Source organism: Rhinolophus sinicus, linkage group LG14, assembly GCF_036562045.2.
Source record: "Rhinolophus sinicus isolate RSC01 linkage group LG14, ASM3656204v1, whole genome shotgun sequence".
NCBI classification, from domain to species: Eukaryota; Metazoa; Chordata; class Mammalia; order Chiroptera; family Rhinolophidae; genus Rhinolophus; species Rhinolophus sinicus.
In genome coordinates, this window is record NC_133763.1 from 21,464,712 (window position 1) to 21,477,644 (window position 12,933).

The 12,933-nt window shown below is 36.9% G+C and overlaps 1 protein-coding gene across 2 annotated transcripts in view; it reads right to left on the reverse strand.

Moving 5' to 3' along the window:
• Positions 1 to 6,005: 6,005 nt before the first annotated feature.
• The window catches only part of TGS1 (trimethylguanosine synthase 1), a 42,906-nt gene continuing 35,978 nt past the window's right edge, over positions 6,006 to 12,933 (reverse strand). Inside the window, exon 13 of one of the 2 annotated variants that reach the window (XM_019711075.2) lies at positions 6,006 to 12,352. In XM_019711075.2, the coding sequence (XP_019566634.2) occupies positions 12,230 to 12,352 (123 nt within the window). In that variant the 3' untranslated portion in view covers positions 6,006 to 12,229. The remainder of the gene's footprint in view (positions 12,353 to 12,933) is intronic. The other variant, XM_074319028.1, reaches the window with a different exon arrangement.

The following is a 12,933-nucleotide window of genomic DNA, read 5'->3' on the forward strand; positions in this document are numbered from 1 at the left end:
CTAGGGGTTTTATAGTTTCAGGTTTTATTTTTATGCCTTTAATTCATTTTAAGTTGATTTTTGTGTATGGTGTAAGATAGTGGTCCAGTTTCATTCTTTTGCATGTGGCTGTCCAGTTTTCCCAAAAGCATTTATTGAAGAGACTATCCTTCCCCTATTAGATGTTCTTGGCTTCCTTGCCATAGATAAATTGATCATATACGTGCAGGTTTATTTCTGGGCTCTTATTCTGTTCCATTTATCTATGTTTGTGCCAATACCATAGTGTTTTGATTACTGTAGCTTTATAATATAGTTTGAAGTCAGGAAGTGTGATGTCTCCAGCTTTGTTTTTCTCTCTCAAGGTTGCTTTGCCTATTTGGGGTCTTTTGCAGTTCCATACAAATTTTAGAATTGTTTGTTCTATTTATGTGAAGAATGCCATTGGAATTGTGATAGGGATTGCATTGAATATGTAGATTGCTTTGGGTAGTATGGGCATTTAAACTAATTCTTCCAGTCCATGAACATGGCATATCTTTCCATTTATTTGTGTCTTCAATTTCTTTTATCAATGTCTTCTAGTTTTCAGTGTTCAGGTCTTTCACCTCTTTGGTTAAATTTATTCCTAGGCAGTTTCTTCTTTTTGATGCAATTGTAAATGGGATTGTATTCTTGATTTTTCTTTCTGATAGTATGTTATTAGTGTATAGAAATGCAACTGGTTCTTGCATTCGAATTTTGTATCCTGCAGCTTTACTGAATTAGCTCATTATTTCTTACAGTTTTTTTTTTTTTTTTTTTTTGTGGGAGTCTTTAGGATTTTCTATATATAATGACACCTGCAAATAGAAACAATTTCACTTCCTCCTTTCTGATTTGAATGTCTTTTATTTCTTCTTCTTGTCTAATTGCTCTGGCTAGGACTTCCAGTAATATGTTGAATAAAAATGGTGAGTGGGCATCCTGGTCTTAGAGGAAAAGGTTGCAGCTTTTCACTGTTGAGTATGTTTGCTGTGGGCTTGTCCTATATAGCCCTTATCATGTTGAGATACATTCCTTCTATAATCAGTTTAGTTTTTATGACAACCTTCTTTGGTTCCTCATTTTTCCTTAAGAATGATAATGAGCAATACTAGCTAGTCCTTACTACATTCCAGACACACAGAAAACTTTACATATTAATATATGTAAATTCTCATGTAATTCTCATGATCACCCTATGAAATAGGTTGTTATTAGTATCTCTGTTTTTTTAGATGGAGAAACCAAGGCATGGAGAGGGAGGCTCCATTTCTAGACTCATTTTTCATCCTCATACGTCTAGGCCATAGAGGGTCCTGTTTGTTAAGTGTCAGTTGGGCAGAAGAACGAAGTAATTCCAGAGACAGAGTACCTGGGTTCAAATACTGGCTACTTACTAGTTCTTTGAACTTGGACAAATTACTTAGTCTTCCAGTACTTCATTTTCTTGATCTGCAAAAATGAGCAAAATGTTCTACCTCAAGGAGCTAATATACGTAGTTAAATGAGTTAATATACAGAGAGCATATAGAGTAGCCTCTATCCATTGTGAGCACTGCATTATTTCGTTTTACCACAGTTGGAGTCAGCCCCAACCCTGATACTTGTCCTGTCATCCATTTTCTCGTCAGCTCCCTGTAATGATCAAAGGCTGTGCTGGAAAGTGGCTTAATGAGGAAATGTAGGTAAGGCCGCATTGAAAATCATAGTTTAATTCCCCATTTCCGCCCACCCCCTCACCCCCTGGTAACTATTCTTTATGTCTCTATGAATTTAACTATTCCAGGTACCTGACATAAATTGAATCATACAGTATTTTTTATTTAGATATATAGATTGAACACCAAGAACTGTGTACTTGAGTTAGAAATTATCCATATGCTCCACTCATTTTTTTTTTTTCACATTTAAAAGCTGAACTATCTTTGCTTTTTCATGAGAAAAAAAAGTTCTCCAAATCTGGGGGGCTACATAGCCTTTGGGGCAGGGAAATACTGGCAAAAGAAAAGGATGAGCCTCAGAAGAGGAATAATGGAAGTCATGAAGACATGAAAATCATCCCTGTAAAAAAATAGTAAGGTGAAGAAGGTAGAAATCTCTTTCCCTTTGATGGGCCCCTCCATTTTCTCACACATTTTACATTTTATGCATGTTTTTCTGGACTCTTTCTATATTGGTGGAAGTAATTAAAGCTATCCCTAATAGCTGTTTTTGCATCTTTACTGTTGATAGGCAGTCTTATGGATAGGGACTTGACAGCTACTTAATGTATCTGTGATTGTAATCGGCATGCCTTCAATTGCAAGAAACAAAAAATCTGACTCAATTGATTTGAGAACAGAGGAAATTCATTACTAATGTAGAGTTCAGTAGCAGTGTGATTTCAGGTATGAGTGAACCCAGATATTTGTTGCTGTGGTTTACTCATGGTTGTAAGATGGCTATAGCTTCTTGTATACATCTTCTCAACCATGTATGAGAAGGCTTACTTTCCTGCTGATCGAAGAGACTTCGATTGTGGATCCACTTCTAGTCTAGTCATTGTGACAGGGCAAACGGGACTATGCTGATTGGCTTTGGTCACTGAGGGCCCACCCTTAGAAGCTAGGGTTCATCTACTCAAATCACATGGCAGGGAGATTGAGGATCCTTTAGGAATTACTGGTAGGTTGGCAACCACTAATATCCTTTATTAGTGGGTTAACAGAAAACCATGTGTATTGTACTTCATAGGGCAATTAGGGAATGTCAAGTCAGAGCTGAAATTAAAACATCCCAAGTCAATCTTGCCCTTATCATCGATTGACTTGGGTATTTTTTTTTTTTAAAGATTTGATTGGGGAAGGGGAACAGGACTTTATTGGGGAACAGTGTGTACTTCCAGGACTTTTTTCCAAGTCAAGCTGTTGTCCTTTCAATCTTAGTTGTGGAGGGTGCCGTTCAGCTTCACGTTGTTGTCCTTTCAGTCTTAGTTGTGGAGGGCACAGCTCAGCTTCAAGTTGATGTCTTTTCAGTCTTAATTGTGGAGGGTGCAGCTCAGCTCCAGGTCCAGTTGCCGTTGCTAGTTGCAGGGGGTACAGCCCACCATCCCTTGCGGGAGTTGAACCAGCAACCTTGTGGTTGAGAGCCCACTGGTCCATGTGGGAATCGAACTGGCAGCCTTCGGAGTTAGGAGCACAGAGCGCCAAATGCCTGAGCCACCAGGCCGGCCCCCGACTTGGGGTATTTTAAGTGCTAATTTGACAGCCTTGACCTCTGCCTACAATGTGACTCTGCTTCAGGGACTGAGTGTTGGATCTGGGTTTAAAAGACCCAAATTGAAGTTGTGGCTCTAGCCCTTAATAACAAATCTGCTCTTAGAGCTGGACTCCACACCTGTGCTTTAGAGGGTGCACATGCCACCAACAATATACTTAAAGGCACACAGGATGTGTCCCTCCATTGGTACTCTAGACGTGGCTCCTGCAAATGGCAGGGTCAGGTCTGACCAAGGATTCACTGAAACGCTCTCAATCTCTGCTCATGTGTAAGGACTGATCACAGTGCCCAACATCCTCCTGGGACCATCTGGCTGACCAACTGAGATAGTTACCTATGTGAAGGTATAGGCTGAGCCATAAAAGCACCACACACAGAGATTTATTGCTACACAACACAGTTCCTGCTATAAATATTCTCTGGGAGGATACAGACTGCTGTACAAGTTTTTTTTTTTTTTTTTCTAAGTGCCCAAATACTGAGTTTTGATTACAGATTTTTCCAATGATTTATAACTCCCTTCTTCAACTGGAGTAGTTCTCATATTGCGGGTGTCCATAACTCAAAACAAAAAAATGATTTTAAAAAGAAATTAAAAGTTTAATGTAAATTTTATAATCATTTGAATAGTAAACAGCAAAATTTGATCTTTAAAATTCACCTTTCATGTATGAACAGTGAAAAATTAGACAGACCAAGGCTAGAAAATGAGTTCAAAATTGGCACTTTAATATTGATCACATGGTGACGCAAAATCTAATTTTTCATCATTTTCATCAATAGAATAGGAAAAGTGAATTCACCTTTAAGAGTCCTGTTGGCTATGGATTTTTCCAATATGGTGAAAATGTTCATGTAAAAGACTTCCCCGGTCAAAGGGTATTTGGGGCACATGCAGTGTTTTGTAATGCGGGATATGTTTCTTTTCTCATGGGCAGAAAGCACAAATCAATGGATAAGTGAGCATGAATGGAGGAGGAAGTGTTCCTAAGAACTCAGGACAGAAGACAAGAGATCCAAGAAGACTCAGAAGAATTATATGCGCTAACTTTGAAACTCATAACGCAATTGTGGGTCAATTTCTCTAAACTGAAAAATCAGATGACAATAAATACTTACCATATATTTTTTATTTTATTTTTATTTATTTTTTTATTGGGGAAGGGGAACAGGAATTTATTGGGGAACAGGGTGTACTTCCAGGACTTTTTCCAAGTCAAGTTGTTGTCCTTTCAATCTTAGTTGTGGACAGCGCATCTCAGCTCCGGGTCCAGTTGCCATTGTTAGTTGCAGGGACGCAGCCCACCATCCCTTGTGGGATTCTAGGAGTCGAATCAGCAACCTTGTGGTTGAGAGGACGTGCTCCAAACCAACTGAGCCATCCGGGAGCTCAGTGGCAGCTCAGCTCAAGGTGCCGTGTTCAATCTTAGTTGCGGGGGGTGCAGCCCACCATCCCTTGTGGGAGTCGAGCAGTCGAACCGGCAACCTGTGGTTGAGAGCCAGCGCTCCAACCAACTGAGCCATCCGGCTACCAGGGAGCTGAGCGGCAGCTCATTGACTTCATTCTAGTTGCAGAGGGCACAGCTTGCTGGCCCATGTGAGAATCGAACTGGCAGCCCCGTTGCCCAGAGCTCGCGTTCTAACCAACTGAGCCACCCGTCCGCCCTACTTACCATGTATTGAATGGAGTAAATTGCAAGAATTGTTTGCCATCTTTCCAGGAAAGTACAAAGGATAATGACAACACAATTATTCTAACTGAAGATATGAAAAGCTGTGGTTAATAAAGCGTTTTTACATTTTAGCAGGGGTTTTTTTGCTTAATGCTTCAGCCCCAAGTGGTCCACAACCTGTCATAGGGCAGTGTAAGTAGTGCAGGAAGACACAGAAACTCAGGGGACAGAGAGACTGATCCCAAGAAGAATTGGAAGAAGGACTGGAAAGGCTGCTAAAGATGTGATGTCTGATCAGTGAAAGCTGAGTTAGTTCTAGTCAGGTGAAGCACAGTGTGTTAGGGGAATATTCCAATTGAGGGAACAGCCTGTGCAAAAGCTGGGAAGAACTGAGAGCTGTAGGATCAGGGCTAAATGGTGGGATGAGAGGCGTGGAGGGAGAACAGTGTGGCTGGGCGGTAGGCAGTAGTCAGATTCCTCTAGAATTCGTCTGGGTCCACTTCTGAGCAGCCTGAGATACGATATTAACATGTGGGAAAATGAGTGAACTGTACATGAAATTTTTTTGTGCTCGTTTTTCAAACTTTTTATGACAGAAATTAATAAAAAATGAAAAGTTAAAGAACGAAAGCAAATAACATGAGATAATGTGCTAAGTTTATATCAACAAACCAAAATCTAAGTGAATGGATATTTTCCAGGGGATTATAAATTATTAACAAAACTTATGAAGGCATTAATAAACCTAAATAAAAAGATGACTTAAAAAAATGCTACTATCAAAATGTCTTCCTTAAAAAGGTATCAGGTCTAATATTCCTGGAGTTCTACCCAGGGTTCAATGAATAAATAACACTAAAGTTATTTAGGACAGAGAAATAAATGGAAGGCTTTCAAAGCATAAACAAAACAAAACAAAGTAAACTAACCAAGTGAAATCCAGTAGTGAACTATAATAATACATTATGATAAAGCAGGATTTAATGATAAAATGCAGATACGGTTGTATAACTGGAAATTTTAAGTTATTTAGTATTTTATTCAATAAGAACAAAAAAAATCTCCAGGAAAGAAAAGTAATAGCTTTAATTTTAATGCAAGCTACATTAATATTTAATAGAAATGCTTCTAACCTTTCACTGCAAAATAAAAAGCAAGGAACAAGTGCCATTATCATAATATTCCCGGCAGTACTAACCAATGCAATAGGAAAAGAGTAAGAATTAAGAGGCATACATATTGGCAAAGAGAAAAACTCATGTGGATGTCATGATGGCCTATTTAGAAAATCAAAGTGAATCAACTGAAAAACTATTAGCAGAACTATCAAAAAGAGTTCAGTAAGGTGATTGGATATAAAAAATTAAAAGCACCGTTACATATTATACAAACAACACACGCATTAGAAAATTTAACAAAAAAGATCTCATTCAAAATCAAACAAAAAATGTGAAATACAAAGCAATAAACTTGCAAAAAATATGCAAGATTTATATGGTAGTCCCCCATTATCTGTAGGGGATATGTTCCATGACCCCCAGTGGATTCCTGAAACCTCGAAGGTACCGAACCATATATATAAACATACATATATACATATGTATTTACAAATGAAATATATATATAGATGTATATATATACATATATGTGTATATATGTATATATATACATATATACACATACACATACATAGATATACACACACACACACACACACACGCTTGGGGTGCCAAAAAAATGTATAGAAGTGGACACTTTAGTCAACATTGCTCAAGCAGTAGTTTGCCGTAATCAGAAGTGTCTGGACGCCGATGGCAATCACTTTGAGCACCTCTTGTGATTGCAGAAGTTAAACGGGACTTGTATTCATCTTTTGTTACTGGTATATATTGAGTATTACAATTTTAATACAGTTTTTTCCTTTTTAAAATGTGTGTACATTTTTTTGACACCCTATGTATGTTTTCTGTTGTCTTCCACCCACAAATTTAATGGCTTTTTCATTTTAACTAAACTCTTATCGTGCACAGTGGCCGAAACTTTTGCAGTTTGAGGTGTGACAGCAAACTATCATGAATTTTTTTGCTTCTTCACAATTTCATGAATAGAAAATTCATTACTGTAGATCCTAGCAACCTCAGAATAAATTTTTTTTTCCTTAAGTCAAGAACTTGCACCTTTTCACTTAAAAGGAGCACCTTACACCTTCTATTTAGCATATCTGAATTGTTAGCCTCTCTACTCTTGTGCTTTGGGGTCATTAATAAAATAGGGTGACTTGAATGCAAGCACTGTGATACTGCAAGAGTTGATCTGAAAATCGAGACGGCTACTACCGTGTTTCCCCGAAAATAAGACCTAGCCAGACAATCAGCTCTAATGCGTCTTTTAGAGCAAAATTAATATAAGACCTGGTATTTTATTATATTATTAATTATACTATACTATACTATACTATACTATACTATACTATACTATACTATACTATACTATACTATACTATATTATATTAAAGACCTAGTCTTATAGTAAAATAAGACTGGGGTCTTTATTAATTTTGCTCCAAAAGACGCATTAGAGCTGATGGCCCGGCTAGGTCTTATTTTCGGGGAAACAGGGTAAGTGACTAACGGTTGGGTGTCATACAGTGTAGACACCAAAAGGCTGATTCACGTTCAGGGATTATGTGAGATTTCATCATGCTACTCAGAACATCGCGCAACTTAAAACTTATGAATTATTTCTGGAATTTTCCATTTAATATTTTCGAGCTACTGAAACCATGAATAAGGGAGAACTACTGTACAACTAAAATGATAAAACTTCACTGAAAGACAAAAGATCAGAATAATGGAGGAGGCATGTGAAGTCTTTGAATAGGAAGTCAATCCTGTGAAGACATCATTCTTCCCAAATTGAAAATTTAAAATCCTAAAAGATTTCAAAAATAGAACTTGATAAATTCAAGTTCATCTAAAAAAAGTAAAAATACTCAGGAAGAATCAAGAAAATTTTGAGACTGATAATGGGGGAATTCACATGTATCCACACATATAATGAAAATTATAGTAATAAAAAACATATGGCACAGGAATGGATAAGTGATCGATGGAACAGGAATTCCAGAAAAAAGTACACACACACACACACACACACACACACACACACAGAGTTAGATTTCAAATTAATGAAGAAAGGTTAATTCATTTAATAGAAAATGATATAGCAATTAGGTATTCATTTGGTGAAAAAATTAGACTAACACATGCATTTGGCTAATACCTGAAAAACTACTCATACCTCACTAGTAATCAAGACATTCAAATTAAAATAACTTTACTGCCAGTTAGATTGGTAACGTCAGAAGTAAAAATATGCAATGTTTTTGAGGGTGGGGGAAACTGGTCCCTTTCATGAGTAGTTGGTGAGAATGTTTTTGAAAGACAACTTGACATGATATACCAAATAAAAAAATAAACATGACCTTTGAGCTAAAATTTTCACTTCTAGAAACCTACCCTACTTAAAAAAATACGCGGCAATACTATCTGCAATTACAAAATCTGGGAACAATTTAAATGTTTACAGTTGGGTAATGGTTAAGGAATTCTTACGGACTTGTACTATGTGACTGTTAAAAATGATAGTGCAGGTGTATATGTGCTGATGTGGAAAAATTTGTAAGACATATTAAATTAAAAACTAAATCAAATGTCAAAATAATATAAGCCCACCATTGCACTGTGTGCTCACAAGCTTTTACTGCATAGGAAAACGTCTTAAAGGATAGATATTAGGGTTAACTGGTGTTGCCTTTGGGAAGAGGAATGAAAATGTGGGAGATGGGGCGGACAGCAAGGGCTTAAGGCAGGGGGTGGGGGTGAAGGGTGTTCACTTTGTATTTAAATTGTTAAAATACATATTCATTTATAAAAATGGCTTTAAAATTTTTGCATTTTAACAAGAAAAAAATGATAGAATTGGACGCTAGCAAGGACTGCTAGCGTCCTCACTTGTTTTATGTTAAGCAGCTCCAAAGGTTTTTATCTGTTTTGCATATTTGGCTTCTCGGTGAGGTTTTATTTGAACATGGGGGTTGCATAATAGACTAAAGTTCTTTTGAGCACTAGTAATCTATAGACAGGTCTATAAATCAGTTATATCTGCGTGTGATTAGGGGGCAGGAATATTTAAATCTTGGTCAGGCGTTCTGTTCTACTCATATAAGGTCATGCATGTTCAGGAAGACAAATTAGTTTTAATATTAACAATATACAAGTAAGACAATGTATTGTGGAAATAGCGTATACATGAAAGGCTAAATGACAAACACTAAAAATTAACTGATTTTGGAAATCCGCTTTAACCCCTCCACCTACCATCCCAAGTGGCTAAGTCAAGTCACAGTCTAGTACTAGGGGCCACAGATAGATCTATTTATGATCAATGCTGCTATTATTTAAAAAAATGGTGACAAGTTTATGATATATACCCTAATGCTACATGATGAAAAAGTGTAAAAACAAAACATTGACAGATTTTGATGTTGTAAAACTAATAAAAAGTAATTTAATCCTAATGACCAGTGCAATTGCTCTGTATTGCAAGGCAATCAGGCACGTTGTAAAGTTACAGGACACTGAAATCAGCATTGCTTCTCATTCTCCAACAAAGGTCTTTATTATTCAATAGTTAATTTTTTCTAGTACTTACTGAAAATCCCCTCAAATTAGTCTGATTTCCCCAGCTTCATCCCAGTCCAAACCATGTTTTGTTTAATGTTTAACATGCCCACATTAAAAGATAAAGGTCCAAAATCCCCAATAGCCAGAGTCCTGTCTCTTTCTTTTTACCTACTTGTAAAAATGAGTGAATACAATTTTTATAATACATGAATAATGAAGCAACACATATTCTTCCTCCATTCACTGCCATTTTAATAGAAAAAGAATAAAAGCCACATTATAAAATATATTTCACATTGTTTTTGCAATGGAAATTTTTAAAACACTAACTTTATAAACTAAAATGTCAAAAAACAAATTCTAAGTGGAGCAAAGACATGAAAGCAAGAAAGTTCTAGAAAAAAGCTTGGATAAATGCATTTATATTGTGGGAGTGGAAAAGATCTTTCCCAAGGACGTAAATGCAGAAGCAATGAAGAAAAAAGACTGATGAGTCTGAGTATATAAAAACTTATGGCAAACAAAACAAAAATACCCACAAGATACGAGGTGTGATCAAACAATATGGTGAATGTTTAAATATAAAAAAAAGAAATTTACTACAGTAAAAGCTACCTTGCCATTAATCTCCCTCAAAGTACTCCCCCTCATTTCAAACATACTTATCCCATCATTCTTGCCACTTTCTGAAGCAGTTCTGGAAGTCCTCTTTTACGTGTCTTTAGTTGCACTGTCATGGCTGCCTCCATGTCCTGAATCATTTTGACTTTGGGGAGAACCAGAAATCGCATGGTGGCAGATCTGGTGAATAAGGTGGATGAGGACACACCGAAATTGCCATTCCAAAAGCGATGTGTGACACGGAGCATTGTCATGATGGAGGATGATTTATGGCACACTTTAAAACACACCTTCTCTCAACCATAGCTCATACCCAACTGACTGAACTGAACAAGATGAAACTTGCCACACACTGTTATTAAGATTCCGCACACTGCTTCCCGTATTGAAGATCCCTGCCTTTTGGTTGGATGGCACTTGGCGGCAGCATTCACCTATGTTTTGATCACAACGGAAAGGCTCTGTGTCACACATCACTTCTGGTACAGCAATATCTGTCAAATAAAAACATTACAGTGTGTCCTCATCCACCTTATTCACCAGATCTGGAACTGTGCGACTTCTAGCTCTTCCCCAAAGTCAAAATGACCAGGAAAGGAAAATGTTTTGAATCGATTTAGGACATCAAGGCAACCAGGACAGTGAAACTAAAGACACGTACGAAAGGACTTCCAGAACTGCTTCAGAAAGTGGCAAGAACGATGGGATAAATGTGTTCAAAGTGAGGGGGAGTATTTTGAGGGGGGTTAATGGCAAAAGTGTCTTTAACTGTAATAATTTATTTATTTATTTAAACATTCACTGTATCTTTTGATCACACCTCATAAGTCTAACGCTAACAACTGGAAAAACATATTTGCAATACCTACTAAAAACAAAGGGGTCTTAATACATATTAGTAAAGAAAATAACAATCCAAAAGAAAAACTGATAAAAGATAGGAATAGTCAGTTTAAAAGGGCAAAACTATTTTGAAAAGACCAAAATTATGGAAATATGCTCAAATCTCATTCATAATTAAGGAAACACACACTAACAATAAGATACCATTTTCCTCACACATGAGATAGCAAAAACTAAGATGCTTGATGATGCCCCGAGCTGGGGAGGGTGGAGGGAAACATGCATTCTAACCACAGCACAGAATAGCTGATAATTAAAAAAACCCCAAACAGCCCAAATTTCTATCAACAGGGAACTGGTTAAATTATGGCGTATCCAGAAGATAGAATACAAGATGGCCACTAAAAGGAATGAGGTAGCTCTGTATGTATATGATGACATGGAAAGGTCTCCAAGATATACTAATAAAAAAAAACTCATTAAGTAAAAAAAAGGTGGGGGGAGTATTGAACAGTGCTGCAATGAAGGGAAAAAAGTGTATTAAGAGTCTACTGCAATTCCTTTCTGTCCTCCGAAGGAATTATAAGATACTGTTAGCTGAGGGTATTTTTAGAGGGATGAATGAAGAGTAGAGGAAGGGGGTGGGAGACTTTTATTTTTCATTTGGACCCACCCTGTACTATTTGTGCTTCTACCCTTGAAGGTTTACCATTATTTATTTCAAAAGGGGTTAAATGGGTAGATAGACTATAACTCATTCATTGTTTTCTCTCTGCATTAAAAAAATAACAATAATTGCTTTTTACACATACACACAAAGATGTTACACAAAAACATCTAAAATTTTATAAAGATACAGACATATACACATATATACACACACATGCTGACTGACATTCAGCACAGGAGAATGCCTGACTGTTTCATATCAGACACTCACTGTCCTAATGTACAATACATAGTTAATATTACCCAAAGATCTCAAAGTACTTCATTAACAGTCATTAATCTCCTGTTAAGTTTCCATTTTACATGGTGATATAAGACAATGGGTAAAAAATATCAGTGAATACAGAAATTCCAGCGTCTCATCTGAATAACATTGTAACCACTACATTATCTTTTTGTCCTTTTACCACCTTACTGTTATGATTCAGAGTCTGGTCTTCGGATCAGATCCCCGAAATAAGCAGTGATTGTCTTCAACTTATTATTAAGAAAGTTTTGTTCTATTTCCACTTGCCCTCCAGGCCCAGCTAAGGATGCCACCTAAAAAAAGGAACAGAAGTCATACATACATAAGCATGATTTCAAAATAAATCTTTCAATCATATGTTTCATCAAATAATATGACGACTCTGGCTTTCTATTCAAGTCCTTCAAATCAGGAGGCATCTCAAATGTTCACTCTTACTTTCCAGGTATTAATGCAGTATTTGGTGGCAGAAATGCTTGTTTCAGACACTTTCGATACTACGGATAAGACGATAGTGCTGTTATTGTACAGAACTTAATCTTTCTAATGTCAGAAGCTAAAGAACTCAGAGAAAGAGAAAATGAACACATCCTTTCCAAATATCAGGCTTACTTAGATAGAAATTTAAATAACTCACTTTCAAAAGGTGAACAATTTTGTCCTGTTCCCCTTATCTTCCACATCTTACTCTCTCAATCGTTCAACAATATGTACTGAGCTATGATATATGATGCATGACACTAGGAATAATACATCAGAGAGCAAGACAGCTATGACCCCACTCTCATGAGAGTTCTGGTGTCCTACTAAATACTTTTTCCTTCTCTAACTGGTCTCCTTTGCTATTTGCCAGCGTGGACTGCCTCTTCCACCT